General features: G+C 51.3%; 1 protein-coding gene across 1 annotated transcript in view; it reads left to right on the top strand.

The window, feature by feature from the left end:
• SETD2 (SET domain containing 2, histone lysine methyltransferase) overlaps positions 1-15925 on the top strand; it is a 50823-nt gene extending 34898 nt beyond the window's left edge. Inside the window, exons 13-21 of the mRNA XM_041408450.1 lie at positions 1854-1902; positions 2401-2581; positions 4916-5597; positions 6654-6788; positions 6888-7027; positions 8047-8158; positions 12654-12734; positions 13066-13167; positions 15652-15925. Coding sequence (XP_041264384.1) covers positions 1854-1902; positions 2401-2581; positions 4916-5597; positions 6654-6788; positions 6888-7027; positions 8047-8158; positions 12654-12734; positions 13066-13167; positions 15652-15813 — 1644 coding nt within the window. The 3' untranslated portion in view covers positions 15814-15925. The remainder of the gene's footprint in view (positions 1-1853; positions 1903-2400; positions 2582-4915; positions 5598-6653; positions 6789-6887; positions 7028-8046; positions 8159-12653; positions 12735-13065; positions 13168-15651) is intronic.
• Positions 15926-16598: the final 673 nt, after the last annotated feature.

Genomic DNA, 16598 nt, shown 5'->3' with positions numbered 1-16598 from the left:
GGTGGACACGTTGCTAATGAGCCCCCTGAGCCACCCGTTAATTAATTCCCAAACAGCTTTAAAAACTCAAGCAATTTAAAAAAAGATGATATTCTGTAAAATCTGAGAGTCAAGTCAAGGTGAACTCCACATTCCTGAGCTTTAAATTCCCAGCAGGAGCAGCCTTCACCCCCCAGGAACAGTCAAATCCATCTTTTCTCCCACTCTGCCTCATCCAGGGCCTAAATGAAAGGATATTTTAGGGAAGGTGCTCTGGGAAAGCTGGAATGTCAGCACAGCTCCCCAAAACAATTTATTTGTGTTAAACTGAGCATCTCCTTTATGATTCAATGGGGTTTTTTTTGGGATGAAGCTGCTGCTCCAGCAGGGATGCTCCTTCAGGCACAAACCAGCTGGTTAATCAAATTCTGCTGGAAATAACTGGGAATTCTTGGGAATATTGTATTCCTTCAAGAAGGGTACAGAGCAAGGGCTTGATAGAAGCTGGAATTAAACAAAAATGAGCTTTTTTTTCCCAACCTTCCAGTACTTGGATGGTCAGGAATGCTGTAAAACCTCTGTAGGATCATGAGCATCTCAGAGGTAAAATGGGATTTACACTGGGACTGCCAGAATATTCCAGTTAGAAAAATATAGTGGAGCATGGAAAGGTGCTAATAAACCTCATTTCTTACTTGGAGAGATGCACAGTTGGTTCCAGTGACATGGGAAGGGCTGTTCCTGCCCAGTCCAGGGGGTTTAACAAGGATGTTGTCTTAAACCTGGATTTTAGGGAAGTTCTGATCCTCATTCCCAGCTCCTCTTCCCTTTCTTCCCATGGTGCCATCTCCACCTGGAGTTGCCAAGACCTTTGGGGTCATCCAGTGCCACCCCTGCCATGGCAGGGACTGTCCCAGGCTGCTCCAAGCCTGGCCTTGGGCACTGCCAGGGATCCAGGGGCAGCCACAGCTGCTCTGGGAATTCCATCCCAGCCAGGAATTCCTTCTCAATCTCCCATCCATCCCTGCCCTCTGGCAGTGGGAGCCATTCCCTGTGTCCTGTCCCTCCATGCCTTGTCCCCAGTCCCTCTCCAGCTCTCCTGGAGCCCCTCCAGGCCCTGGCAGGGCTCTGAGCTCTCCCTGGAGCCTTCTCCTCTCCAGGGGAACATTCCCAGCTCTCCCAGCCTGGCTCCAACCCTGCAGCAGCTCCAGAGCCTCCTCTGGATGTCTCCAGCAGCTCCAGGCGTTCCCTGTGCTGAGGGAGGAGCTGGATGAGCAGAGGCTTTGGGGTTTGCTGCTGCTGTTGGGGTCTGATCCCAGCAGCTCCCTGGGGTCACTCAGAGCTGGGCCTGCTCCTCCCGCTCATTCCCCTTGGGATGCTCCCACATCAAACATCAGACCTTGGGAACATCATGGAAACGTGACCCTGTCCCCAGTGAGGCTGTCGGAGCTGGGAGAAGCCCAGGGGTGGTCCCTGAGCAGGGGGAGCAGATGTTGGCCCCCAGAGCCAGGGTCACAGAACCATGGAATGGATCTGTTGGGATCACCCAGCCCAATTCCCTGCTCCTGGCTGGGTCATCTCAAACTGCCTTGGACACTAGGACAGGGATAACAGGAGCTGCTGCTGGGACACTCTTCTGCCACCTTGGAAGGTGTCTGCCTGGAGCTCTTGGTCCAAAATTCCACTGAAATCCATCAAAAATCAAACCCTGAGCAGAGGAAATATATGGAAAGCACCACACAAACCCCAGAACTTTCCTTCAAGAGACCCGTTTCTGGTGGTTTCCTGTAAATGTATGATTTATGGGATTCTTGGCTGTTTGGGGTGGTTTTGGGAGCAGCTGGAATTCTGACCTGCTTGTGCCTTTTCCACAGGAGGTTTATCGCATCCCGAAGAAGAGCCAAGCAGAAAAGGAAAGCAGTGGTAAGTTCTCACCTTCTCCCATGTTTTCCTCTGCTCCCATGAAACTGCTTCGTTTTCCCAGTTGGGAATGTCAGGGGATGTTCTGCCTCCATAGCTCCTCCTCCTGGGAAACTTCTCCTGGGAATAGGGAGGATAATCTTGAGTGGTGGGTGGGGAAAGATGGGGCCCTGAGGATGACATGGAACAATCTAGAATTAAAATCCTGGAATTGGTGAGCTTGGAAAAGCCCTCCAAGACTGAGTCCAGCCATCCCCCAGCACTGCCAAAGCCACCACTGATCCCTGTCCCCAAGTGTCACTTCCACATGGCTTTTAAATCCCTTCAGGGATGGGGATTCCACCCTTGCCTTGTCCCTGGCCATCCTTTTCCATGAGAAATATTCCCGATATCCAACCTGAACGTCCCCTGGCACAACTTGAGGCTGTTCCTAATAGAGGGGAGCTCTTAACACCCAAATTTAAAAAAATTCCCTCCCTTTTTTCCCTGTTCTCCCCACAGCTGACCGTGGCAGAGACGCAGCCGGGCTCCGGGATCAGCCCCCCACTCCCAAGAATCCCATCCTGAGCCGGGAGCGGGATCCAGAGCGGCAGAGCCAGAGCAAGGAGAGGAAGAGGCGCAGAGATTCCCTGTCCCCCCCGTCCTCGGCCTACGAGCGGGGCACAAAGAGACCAGAGGACAGGCAAGTGGTGGCAGGGAGCTGCCATATTCCAGGGATCTGCCACGTTCCTGGGTAAAACCTCCAGGAAAAACCGTCCTGGAGATCTTTGGAATCCCCCCGGGAAGGGGAAGGGGGAGGGAGTTTTCTCCTGGAGGAATCCTGGGGGTGAGAATCAATCCTGAGTTGGGTGGTTCCTTGGTGTTGGTGGCTTCTTCTCTGGGATAGCCTGCACCTCCATCCTCAGGTATGTTTTGGGAATGAGGTGGGGAATGAGGGGAGCTGTGCCAGCTCCTGCACAGAATTTGGGGATCATGGAATGGTTTGGGTTGGAAGGACCTTAAAGCCCATCCAGTCCCACTCTGTGCCATGGCAGGGACACCTTGCGCTGTCCCAGGGTGCTCCAAGCCCTGTCCAACCTGGCCTGGGACACTTCCAGGGATGGGGAATCCAGGAATTCTAGGATGCAGCCCTCCTAATGCAAAGAGCTGCCTGGATCCTTCAAAACCCATTCCCTTCTCCTGCTCCACCTCTTCCCAGTGTGCTGGGAATTATTCTGAACTCGAAGCAATCCCTGCCTGTACAGGAGGGAGCAGTGCCCAAACCAGGATTTCTTAACTCCAAAACTTCCTTGACCAAGTGGTTATTCCCTAAAAATACCTGTAAGGACAACAGTCCAGGGAGGTGTGATCCCAGCAGGCTGGTGCCAGGTCTCCTGCCTTTCCTTGGGAATGGTGGCATCACTGCCACAGCTGAGCATGCGACTCCTAAGGAAGAGAAGGAAAATATTCCATGTCTTGCAGTTCAGAGAGACTGGAGATCATGTTAAAGGCAGCAAAAATACCGTGGAATTTCCTTTAAAGAAGTCACTTCTCTGTTGTCCCTCTCAAAGCCACTCCATAATTAGGGAACAATTGGTGCTGAGTCAGCCAGACGAGGAAACCTTGCGTTGGGCTGAGCTGGGAAAGTTGGAAACATCTGGATGAAAAATACAGATGTAAATCTATCCCTCTGTAACGAGGCTGGAAACATCCCCAGGAAGTAAAACCTGGATTTTCGGGGTTGTTTTAAACAGAACAAGCGTTTTTTGGGTGAGCAGCTGCTGCTCTGGCTCTTCCCCCTGTGCCATGCCAGTGAAGGACCAAATTCCTTCTCTGGGAATGTTCTCCCCACTCTGAGCATCCCTCTTTGTTATTCCAAGGATTTAATAAGGAAAATAATCAAATAGATGGAGAAAGGAACGCTAAACCCTCGGTTTCCTTCTTCCCACTCCCTCCATGGCAACTGCTTCACTTCCAAACTCTCCAGGCAGTGCCAGGAAAGACTTTAATTAGGGAAATCAAACTCCTCCTGGCAATGAGGTTCCCATTAAGGGATCCTGCAGCTCCTCTGGGAATGCCTGGAAACAGCTCCAGCGGATCTGTTGGTAGCAATGTGCTTTTGATATGTAAATGGATCCCAGGAACACAGAATATATGGAGAATGTCCTGGATGCTTTGTAGAATCCATTATATTAAAGGCTGCAAAGCATTTTTCCTTGTAATCCCTGTTTTGCCACACTCATAACGTCTGGAAATATCCACCTTTGATCTGAAATTTTCCTTGGCTGGGCTTTGATCAAAGTCTTTAGGCTTTTTTTTCCCCTCCTCCTTTAATTCCCTGGAAAAATCCCTCCAGCTGCTGCATGTTTTGGGATAAAAACTCTTAAGGAATTAAAAAAACCCATCCACACCATTATTTTTTGAAGCTGAAGCTGCGGTCTGGGGACGAGCAGAATTCCAAACAGGAATGTGCTGCTTGTGATTCCCTTGTTCTTTGCCATGTCTGCAGCTCCGTTGTGGGGGTTCCGGACTGGAAGGATGGAATTCTCACCCCAGCACTGGAATTTGAGGGGAAGGTGCTGCGTTGTGAGTTGCTCCTGTTTGGGAACATCTTCCAAATTCCTTATTTGTCCTGCTTTGGGAAAACATGGCAGAGTGTTTCCAGCAGGGCCTGTTTGGGATACCCTGCAGATGGTGACCTTTCCTTGGGTTCTCCTGGAGATGTTCCCTCCCTCTCCAGGTATCCCAGAGCAGCTCCTCCAGACAGCTTGTGTGCCATCCTTGCATCTCCATCAGCACCGGGGTGACGTGGACCAATCCACTGGGATTGTCCATCCTCTGCCCTGGCTCCCTGTGGATGAGCAGGACTCAGGGTGTTCCTCTTGAGTTGGTCAAACATCTGGAAAAAAGGGAATGTTTTTAGGAATTCACGCTGTTGTTGGACATTCCAGGTTTTCCGCTGTCCCTTTTGCTGCTGGAGCCTTGGGCCTGCAGCTTCCTGAGGCCTCACGGTGCTTTCCCTGTTCCCCCTCTCCAGGTACGACACCCCAGCGTCTTCCAAGAAGAAAGTCCGGCCCAAGGACCGCAACAAGCTGTCCACGGAGGAGCGCCGGAAGCTCTTCGAGCAGGAGGTGGCCCAGCGGGAAGCCCAGAAACAGCAACAGCAGCTCCAAAACCTGGGAATGACCTCCCCGCTTCCCTACGACTCCATGGGCTACGGAACTCCCCACCACAGCTTCATGGGATACCCACCGGGGTACCCCATGCAGGCCTACGTGGATCCCAGCAACCCCAACGCCGGCAAGGTGCTGCTGCCCACGCCCACCATGGACTCCATGTGCTCTCCGGCGGGATACGCCGAGCATTCCCAGACTCTGGTGGGGCACGCGGTGGAGCCGGCGCTGGGCACCCCGCAGCCGGTGCCCGTGGTGCAGCACGTGGCCGCCGCCGTGGAGGTGAGCGCGCCGCCGTACGCGGCGCAGGGCGACGCCGTGGCGCACCAGGAGGCCAACGTGGCCGTGCTGCCGGTGGCCGCGGCCGGCGCGGTGCAGAGCCAGAGCTACGGCGTGTGGGATTCCAGCCAGCAGCCCGCCGTGGCCGTGCAGCAGCCCTACTCCCCGGCACAGTCCCAACCCGCCATCTACTACCAGGGCCAGACCTGCCAGACCGTCTACGGAGTGACCTCGCCCTACTCGCAGACCACGCCGCCCATCGTCCAGGTAATTCCAGCCGGGAGCGCCCACGGAGCCGGGGGAGGCAGCTGGGAGAATGCTTGAGTTACTCGCCCTGTGCTTATCTCATTGGAGCTCTTGCCAGGGAGCTTCCTACCCAGCAGTAGGAGGAGAGAACATTCCAGGGTATTTTCCGTCTACAAATGGCATAAATTAGAGAATCATGGAATCCTGGAATGGGTAGGGTTGGAAGGAACCCTGCCATGGCAGGGATGCCTTCTGTTATCCCAGATTGCTGGACAGTTCCCTGTCCAACTTGGCCTTGGACATTCCAAGGGATGGGAAATGCTGAGAACATCCAGGGATTGGGGATACTGAGAACATCCAGGGATGGGAGATACTGAGAACATCCAGGGATGGGAGATGCTGAGAACATCCAGGGATTGGGGATACTGAGAACATCCAGGGATTGGGGATACTGAGAACATCCAGGGATGGGAGATGCTGAGAACATCCAGGGATGGGAGATACTGAGAACATCCAGGGATTGGGGATACTGAGAACATCCAGGGATTGGGGATACTGAGAACATCCAGGGATGGGAGATGCTGAGAACATCCAGGGATGGGAGATGCTGAGCACATCCAGGGATGGGAGATATTGAACAGATCCAAGGATGGGGATCATTGAACACATCCAGGGGTGATGACTCCATAGTTATTAGGTCCAATCAGGAATTTGCAGCTTGCAGGAGTATTTTAGTTTTTTTGACTGTTGAATGGAGATTTGTGGATAAAAGCTGAGGAAATGAGTAAAACGTGGGTGTGGGAGCTCAACTTCCACTGGCTTTTAGAAGTAGAGCTGGAGCTACCAGAATTCATGATATTACAAAAATCTGAGGATAATACTGGGAAGGAATTCCTGGCTGTGAGGGTGAGATGGGGCTGGGATGGAATTCCCCGAGCAGCTGTGGCTACCCCTGGATCCCTGGCAGTGTCCGAGGCCAGGTTGGACAGGGCTTGGAGCACCTGGTCTGGTGGAAGCTGTGCTCCTGCAGTGAAGGATTTTTTGGGAGCAGCAGCTGAGTGTGATTCCCTGTTCCAGAGCTATGCCCAGCCAGGTCTCCAGTACATCCAGGGCCAGCAGATCTACACGGCTCATCCGCAGGGAGTCATCGTGCAGCCCCCCACGGCCGTCACCACCATCGTGGCGGCCGGGCAGCCCCAGCCCATCCAGCAGGTGAGCATCCAAAGGGATGGGGAGGGTTTTCCCGTGGGATAAAGAGCTGCCAGGGCACCTCTCGTGACTTTCTCTTCATCCCTTCCGTGCTGTTTGCAGCCAGAGCTGGTGGTCAGCAACAACCTCCTGGATCTGCCTCCGCCTTCCCCTCCCAAGCCCAAAACCATCGTCCTCCCTCCCAACTGGAAAACGGCCCGGGATCCTGAGGGAAAGATCTACTACTACCACGTGGTCACCAGGTGGGTGTGGGCATCGCTGACCCCTGTCCCCAAGTGCCACTTCCACAGGGCTTGGGGTTCCCTCCGGGATGGGCACTGCCCCCCTGTCCAGGGACAGCCCTTTCCATGAAGGAGTTTTTCCAATATCCAACCTGAATATCTCATGGCACAACTTGAGGCCGTTCCCTCTTGTCCTGTTGCTTGTTTTTTTGGGAGAAGAAACAATTCCCAGTATCCAACCTGAATATCTCATGGCACAACTTGAGGCCGTTCCCTCTTGTCCTGTTGCTTGTTTTTTTGGGAGAAGAAACAATTTTCCCAATGTTTTTCCTACACCTTTCCCATCAGTTTTGGAAAGAACCAGGTTTTGGATCAATCCCTATGAATTTACCTGAAATTAGAATGAATTTTAAGCTTCTAAAAAGGACTTTAAAAATGTTCAGCTCCATGGGAGGTGTGGATGAGGATCCACCTCTGAAGGGATAAGCAGGAATATTTTCTTCCATATCCGTTTCCTGCTGTCAGTTCTTGCTCCTGGCACACATTTCCCTGCATCCATGAATCTTTTCCATCTCCCTCTTGGATTCCTCCCTGCTCCCTGGCACACAGCAGAGCAGGAGACTTCCAAACACCTGGAATTCAAACCAGTGGAGCAGGAATTGGTGAATTGTGTTGTTTGGAAGTCTCAGGATGAGATGAGGAGACCCCAGGCAGCCTTGGTGGAGGCTGAGCCTTCCCTGGGCTCTCTGCTGGGATGTTCCCACCTTTCCATGCTGGGAATTCCATCCTGGTGATGAACACCCTTGGTTCCACAGTGTCACCCTGGTAGAAAATGGTGCAGATTCCCTTTGTTTGTTCTTCCTGCTTGGTTTTAACCTCCTCCAACTTAGAAATCTTCAAATTAAGAGCAAGGCTGTGAATTCCACGTGTCAGGAGCTCTGATGGCTGATGGAGCCCGGATGTCCCAGTTGATGGGATAATCCATGAGCAGGTCCCAGTTTCTCTGAGGAGGTGACAGTGCTGTGTTTTCCTTCCTCCAGACAAACCCAGTGGGATCCTCCAACCTGGGACAGCCCCGGGGACGACGCCAGCCTGGAGCACGAGGCCGAGATGGACCTCGGGACCCCCACGTACGACGAGAACCCCATGAAGGTGAGGGGGGCAAATCTTTGGGATAGACCACGGGATGGGAGGTCAGTGTGGAGCTGGGAGGTGGCAGGGGGACAGAAGTGGCCCCGGATCCTTTGGAGTGGCTCCGTTGGCCACACTCAGGGCTCGGCTGTTCCGGCCACAGCTCAAGTGGACACTGGACTTCCCTGAAGTTCTGCCCTGGATTCCAACCTGTGTGTGGAGCTGGCCAGAAGAATGGGAATGAAGGGGAGTAACACTGAAAAAGGACAAACTAAGGGTGTAGCTCAGGAGCCTTTCCCATACCTTTCTCATTCCTTAACAAGCTGGAGAAAATCCATGGAAAGAGAGGAGTCAATTCTCCTGCTGCTCCAGTGCTCCCACATTCCCAGGGTTTTCCTGGAGGTGTTGTCCATCCTGCAGCTCCCAGGAACATCTCACGTGGCTGCTGTTGCCTTTCCATGTGCTGCCAGGATCCCAAGGGTTAATCCCACTCCCGGAATGCCTCCGAGTGCTCCAGCCAGGAATCCTGGCAAGTTCACTCCAATGAAATTACGGACAAATATTTATCTCCCTGGAAAAAAGTTAATTGGAAAATGAGCTCAGAGCTGGCACTCCCCGCTCAGCCAAGGGGCTGTTGCTTCCACAGAGGAATCCAGGGAAGCCTTTTCAAGGATTTTTATCCCTGGATCAGTGTCACATTTATCCCGTGACATTCTCTGGTAGTCCGGGATCTTGCAGTTGCAAGTATTGTGGATTTTGGGATTGAGCAAGAAAATGTTAATTGGAGGCTCCAAAGGGAGATTTGAAGCTGGAATAGCTGGGAAATGCATCCCTGTGGAGGGATGAGCTGAAGTTTAGCAGTGGAGAGCAGCTTGGAGATGTTTGGGAGCATCCCTGGGATGGGAACAAGGTGCTGAGGAGAAGGTTGGGATCTTGTGAGCAGGGAAATAGATCTGTGCTGGTGCTTTCCAGCTTGGGAGTTGTTTCCCTATGGAATTCTGAGGGTCTCAGTGCTGCCTGCACAGCAGAGGGAGTAGCAGGGGAAGGTGCTTCCATAAATGTGGGCTTTTATCCCAGAAATTGGGATAAATAGGAGCCAAGGGCCAAGTTGACCATCCAAGGGCTTCACCTCAGGCCAGACACGAACCCACTGCTTCTTCCAGGTTTTGTTGCTCCCTCCAACCCCAAAATCCCTGAATTTCCCTGAATCCCTCATTCCTAACTGAGCCATGGATCTGGCTGACCTCAGGCTGAGGTGGTTCCTACTCACTCCAGAGCTTTAATTCCTTTTCTTCTGGGCCAGGATGGGCTGAAGGTCGGGTTTTTCCTGGCACTGAACTCCCGTGGTCGCAGCTCCTTCCTCCAACGCTTCCACCCTGAAATTACAACCACATTCCTTGGATTTTTTTACCCTCCTCCCCACCCCACACCTTTCCCAGATGGATTAAACCCACCCAGGAGGGATTAAACCTACTGGCACCGTGGCTCTGGTGTCTGACAGCTGCTGCTGCTATTCCCGGTGTTCCCAGGCTGTGGGGGAGGATTTTGATGGAAAGGCACAAGAGGAGTGGGAAACCAGGATCACTGTTCCCTTCAATGCACACTTGGAATCCTGGTTTTCCCTTGGAAAAACGGCTTTCCTGAGGGAGTGGCCCAGCAGGAAGGCTGGCAGGGACACCAGGCTGGATGCTGAAGGTTTTGCATCCTTTTAGATGGAAAATGTTTGGATTTGGGATGAGTTTGTCCCTGCCCATTGGTTCTCCATGGGAAGAGTTGGTGTCAGTAGAGCAGATTCCAGCTGCTGGGAAAGAGAATCCCAGGTTTTCCCAAACATCTGGCTTCTTGATCCCCTCCCAGGCTGGTTTTCCCCCCATCTTTGTGGCTTTTCCATTCCCATCTCCTCCAGAAGCTGGAAAAGAGGGACAACACCATTCTGGGGATTTTCCTGTGTTAGTTTTCCTGGCAGCCTTTGGATTATGGGATTTCGCTTTGGAGGGATGAGGGAGAAAGGTCTTGATATGGAGGTTTTGATATTAAAATAAATTTAAAATGGAGTTTTAGCCTAAAATCTAAAATTAGGAAGAATTTCCCATTGCCACCTTGGCACAAGGAGGAACTTGGAAACTGAATTTCTCCTTCTCATCTTTCCCTGCCAATTTTGACACCGAATTTTGCCCTCATCCCGCGTGGAGAGGGGTTGGATAGGGAAGGGTTTGGAGATAGAGAAGGGTTTGGGGATGGAGAAGGGATTGCTGGAGAAGGATTTTGGGGAGGAGAAGGGATTGGTGGAGAAGGATTTGGGGATGAAGAAGGGATTGCTGATGGAGAAGGGATTCATCGTTAGAAGGGTTTGGGGGTGGAGAAGGATTTGGGGTGGAAAAAGGTTTGGTGATGGAGAAGGATTTTGGGGTGAAGAAAGGATTGGTTATGGAGAAGAGTTTAGTGATTGAGAAGGATTTTGAGGGTGGGGAAGGATTTCATGATGGAGGAGGGATTGGTAATGGAGAAGGAATTTTGGGGGTGGAGAAGGATTTGGTGGGGAAAGGTTTGGGGATCGAGAAGGATCTGGGAGTGGAGAAGGATTTGGGGTGGTAGAAGGGCTTGGGAATGACAAAGAGTTTGGGAATGACAAAGGCTTGGGAAGAATTTGGGAATGACAAGGGATTTGGGAATGCTGAAGGGTTTGGGAATCACAAGGGGTTTGGGAATGGGGAAGGATTTGGGAACGAGGAGGGGTTTGGGAATGATGAGGGGCTCGGGAATGACGAGGGATTTGGGAATGCTGAAGGGTTTGGGAATCACAAGGGGTTTGGGAATGGGGAAGGATTTGGGAACGAGGAGGGGTTTGGGAATGATAAGGGGTTTAGGAAGGGTTTAGGAATGACAAGTAATTTGGGAAGGGCTCGGGAATGACGAGGGATTTGGGAATGACTTTGCCCATGGAGCACTGCAGGGCCTGGTGCTGGGGCCATCCCAAGCCATCTGCTCCCCATTCCCAGCCTTTTGAAGTGGCAGCCTGGGGCTGGAGCAGGAGCTTTGATGTCCCTGCTCCGGCCAAGCCTCGGCCATAAAACCTCCCTGGCACGGCTGATTTACGCCCCGGGATTTTGCAGCTCTTCCCTACAGCCAGGCACATTTTTAGGGATTGAAAGGGATTTTTTCCTGCTTATTTTCAGTGTTAAATACTTTTAAAAAGTGGGATTTTTTTTAAATTGAAAGAAATATTGGGACATCATCAAAGAGCAGAAGGGAAACCTCCCCCAGCTTTCCAAACCTTTAACAAATCCTTTTGCTTTTCCCAACCTTACAATCCGAGTTGGGATGACCCGGATCCCAGACCTCTCCCAGGAAATGGTGCTGATGCAGGGATGCTGCTTTTCCCTTCTTAGGTTCCAAGGAGATCACAGAGTTTGGGATGGGAGCGTGTGGGAGGTGGGTGCGGATCCAGCGTGAAGGGATGGGCTCTGGGATGCAGCTGGAGTGGATTCTACTCCTTTGGTAAATCAGGGGTCAGTACTCAGGGAAGCAGCCAGAAATTCCTAGAAAATTCCCTGTATCTTGACTGTAGCTAAAGATAATCCGTGTGAATGCTTGTGGGGGGCCCCAGCCCTCCCAGGGAATTCCTGAAGGAAAATCCACCACCACAGAACTTATGGACACTATGGACCAGCCTGACTTCCCCAAAACCCACTCCTGCTCTTTTGCCAGCTTTTTTTTCCAAAGAAAACAAGAGCAAGGAGTGGTCCCTGTGCCTCCCAGCCCAGGAGTGTGCTGGGAGTTGTGCCAGGATTGGGCTGGGAAATGTGTCGGGACCGAGTTGGGAGTGCCAGGAGCAAGGCTGGGAAATGCTGGGACTGGGCTGGGGTCAGACTGGGAATTGTGCCTGGATTGGGGCGAGGAGCGTGCCGGCATCGGGATGGGGAGCTCACTGGGATTGGGCTGGGAAATGCCTGCTTTGGGGTATGAGTGTGCTGGTACTGGGCTGGGAAGCTCACCAGGAATCAGCTGGGAAGTGTGCCTGGATCAGACTGGGAAGTTGGGCTGGAAGTTTACTGGGATGAACTGGGAAGCTCAACTGAAAGTTCACCAGGATTGAACTGGGGAATGCACAAGGGCTGGGTGGGGAAGTTTGCTGAGATGAGGTTGGGAAGAGCACCAGGAGAGGGCAGGGAAGTTCATGGGAATCCCTGGTTTGGGGTGGCAGCATGCTGGCATTTGTCTGGGAATTGTACCTGGATCAGGCTGGGAAATGTGCTGGCCTTGGGCTGGGAAAGGTGTTGGGAATGGGCTGAGGAGAGTGCTGGAAGAGCCTGGAAGCTCCTCAGAATTGGGCTGAGAAACTCATTGGGATCAGGCTGGGAAGATGTGGATTGGAGTGGAGAGTGTGCTGGCATTGGGCTGGGAATGTCCCTGGGAATGGGCTGGAAGGTGTGCTGCCCACCCGGCTGTGGGACAGGAGCGCCGTCCCCAAGGCGGGACCGGGGAAGCGCTGACATCCCTGTGTTCCCCTCTCCAGTCTTCCAAGAAGCCCAAGACGGCGGAAGCCGACACGTCCAGCGAGCTGGCCAAGAAGAGCAAGGAGGTGTTCAGGAAAGAGGTGAGGGATCCCACCCTGGGAATGGGGTGGGATGGGATGGGATGGGGTGGGGTGGGATGGGGCTGTAGATGGGATGGGGTGGGATGGGGTGGGATGGGATGGGATGGGATGGGATCAGCCTGGGGACAGGAGCTGGAATCCCAAATCCCAATGGTTCCCAGCGCCAGGAGCAGCTCCAGGCAGGAACAGCAGAAAGTCCTGGGTGAGATGAGATGGGGCTGTAGATGGGATGGGATGGGATGGGATGGGATGGGATGGGATGGGATGGGATGGGATGGGATGGGATGGGATGGTGGCAGCAGGGAGCTGGACCCAGCGCTGTGTCCCGCAGATGTCCCAGTTCATCGTGCAGTGCCTCAATCCCTACCGGAAACCCGACTGCAAGGTGGGCCGGATCACCACCACCGAGGACTTCAAACACCTGGCACGCAAGGTGGGAATGTGGGAATGTGGGGGACATGGGGATGGGGGGACATGGCGGGTACAGGAACATGGGGACACGGGGATGGCGGGACATGGCGGGTACAGGGACACATGGATGTAGGAACGCGGGATGTGGAGGGTACAGGGACATGGCATACAAGGGCTTGGGAACATGAGGAATATGGGAACATGGGGACATGGATACAGAGACACAGGGACGTGGTCACACACAGGGCACGGGGACAAAGGATGTGGAGACATGGAGGATACAGGAACATGGGGATGTGGGACATGGAAACATGGACACAGGAACATGGGGACACAGGAATGTGGGGACACAGGGACAAGTGGGTACGGGAACATGGGGATGTGGGACATGGAAACATGGACACAGGAACATGGGGACACAGGAATGTGGGGACACAGGGACAAGTGGGTACGGGAACATGGGGATGTGGGACATGGAAACATGGACACAGGAACATGGACACAGGGCATGGGGACAAAGGATGTGGAGACATGGAGGATACAGGGACAAGGGGATGTGGGACTTGGGAGCATGGATACAGGAACATGGGGACACAGGAATGTGGGGACACAGGGACAAGTGGGTACGGGAACATGGGGATGTGGGACATGGAAACATGGACACAGGAACATGGGGACACAGGAATGTGGGGACACAGGGACAAGTGGGTATGGGGATGTGGGACATGGGAGCATAGGGACATGGGGACACGGGGATGCTGAAATGAGGACACAGGGACATGGGGTACAGGGACATGGAGAGTGCAGGGTACAGGGACATGGGGACACAGGGATAAAGGGACATAGGGAGATGGGACATGGGAACGTGGAGGGTGCAGGGACATGGGGACACGGGGATAAAGGGACATGAGGACACAGGGATGTGGGACATGGGAATGTGGTGCAGGAGCATAGGGACACAAGGACATGGGAAGTACAGGACACAGAGATTTGGGGCCACAGGGATACGGTGGCTCTAGGGACACAGGAATGTGGGACATGAGGACATGGGAGGTACAGGGACAGTGGGGTATGGGGACATGGGGACCAAGGGGTGGCCCCGGGAAATGGGATTGTGTCATTCCAGCTGCCTCCAGCTCCTTGGAGGATGAGGGAAGGGAAGGAGAAATGGTGGGGGGATATTGGGAGATCAGTAGGAAATATTTGGGGAATAACAGGACAGATTTGGGCAATAATATGACAGCAGCTCAGGGAATATTTGGGGAATAACAGGGAATATTTGGGCAATAATAGGGAATAATCAGGGAATAATGGATAAGTAATATGGAGGAATAATAGGAAATATTTATGGGCTATTTGGGGAATAATAGAAAATATTTAGGGAATATCTGGGCAATAACAGGAGAATAACTTAGGGAATATTTGGGGAATGATTGTATATGTTGGCACAACAATAATGAATATTTAGGGAATATTTGGGAAATAATAGCAAATTGAATATTAGGAATTATTTGGGGAATATTTGGGATGTAATAGAAAAATCATTTAGGGAGTAATATTTGGGGAAGAACAGGAAATATTTGGGGAGTAATAGGAAAATAGCTTGGGAATGTTTGGAAAAGAACAGCAGATCTTGAGGGAACAATCCCAAATATTTAGGGAATATTTGGCGAGTATTTGAGGAATATTTGGGAATGTTTGGGGAGCATTTGGGGAACATTTGGGAAATATTTGAGGAACATTTGGAGAATATTTGAGAAATATTTGGGAAATATATGGGGAAGAATATAACAGTAGCTTGGGCAGTATCTGGAAATCAGAGGGGGAATATTTGTGGAATAAGAAGAAAATAGCTTGGGAATGTTTGGAAAAGAACAGCAGATATTGAGGGAACAATCCCAAATATTTAGGGAATATTTGGGAGATACTTGGGGAATAATATAGCTTGGGTAATATCTGGAAATAACAGTGAATATTTGGGGAATAAGAGGAAAATAGCTTGGGAATGTTTGGAAAAGAGCAGCAGATCTTGAGGGAACAATCCCAAATATTTGGGGAATATTTGGGGAATAATATAGCTTGGGTAATATCTGGAAATAACAGTGAATATTTGGGGAATAAGAGGAAAATAGCTTGGGAATGTTTGGAAAAGAGCAGCAGATCTTGAGGGAACAATCCCAAATATTTAGGGAATATTTGGGGAACATTTGGGGAATAATATAGCTTGGGGAACATTTGGGGGATAATATATCTGGAAATAACAGTGAATATTTGGGGAATAAGAGGAAAATAGCTTGGGAATGTTTGGAAAAGAGCAGCAGATCTTGAGGGAACAATCCCAAATATTTAGGGACTATTTGGGGTTAATATGACAGTGGCTCAGGGAACATTTTGGAGGAAGAGGAAGTATTTGGGAAGTGTTTTGGGAAGCCTGGGTGGGGAGTGGCCAGGCCTGGGCTCGGTGGGAATTCCAGGAGCGATTCCAGCATTCCCATCCTCCCCGCAGCTGACCCACGGCGTGATGAACAAGGAGCTCAAGTACTGCAAGAACCCCGAGGACCTGGAGTGCAACGAGAACGTCAAACACAAAACCAAGGAGTACATCAAGAAGTACATGCAGAAATTCGGGATCCTCTACAAGCCCAAAGAGGACACGGAGCTGGAATAGCCCCTGGAATAACCCCCGGGCCTCGGGATTCCCGCTGGGATTCGCCCTCCCGAGCCACCAACCTGTGAATTTATTATTATTATTATTATTATTATAATTATTATTATTATTATGACGATGGATTTTTGGTTTTTTTAAGGAAAACAAACTCGGTCGCTGAGGATGAGCCGGGCTTTCCCAAGCCTGCTTTTGGTGATCCAGGCTTTCCCAAGCCCGGCTCCGGCGGCGCTGCTCCCAAGCTCTGTATTATATTTTAACCTATATGTGAATATATTGATAAGAATTTGCTTTTTTTCCCCGTTGCTTTCAGCCCCAAACGTGTCGATCCCACGGGGGTTATTCCCAGAATTTTTTTTTTTTTGATTTTTTTTTTTTTTTTGGTTGTTTCCTTGGTTTTTTTCCCTTTTTGGTTCTGCGAGGTTTCCTCCGTTTCCCTGTAAATACTGCGGATTTCTGGCCATGTTGATAAGATTGATTTTACTGCTTTGAGCATTTTACTTTATCCAATTTTTACGGAACTTTTTATGTAAAAAAAAAAAAAAAAAAAAAAAAAAAAAAAGAAAAAAAAGAGAAAAAAATAAAAAATCAAAAGAAAAAAAAAACCAACAAAAAAACAACACAAACCCCAAATCCCAAAATCGACGCCGGGCAGGGCCACGAGGGGGACCTGGCTTGGGATGTCCCCTCTTCCTTGGGGACCTCCTGTCACCCTCAGCATTCCTGGGAATCTGGACCCCCTGGGAAGGGAAGTTTGGGGTGACCTGGGAGCATTTTGGGTTAAAAAC

The sequence above is a fragment of the Onychostruthus taczanowskii genome, unplaced genomic scaffold (assembly GCF_017590055.1).
Source record: "Onychostruthus taczanowskii isolate IOZ18803 unplaced genomic scaffold, ASM1759005v1 scaffold3, whole genome shotgun sequence".
Taxonomy (NCBI): Eukaryota; Metazoa; Chordata; class Aves; order Passeriformes; family Passeridae; genus Onychostruthus; species Onychostruthus taczanowskii.
The sequence above is the reverse complement of the archived record's forward strand: the minus strand, read 5'-3'. Positions and strand labels throughout refer to the sequence as shown.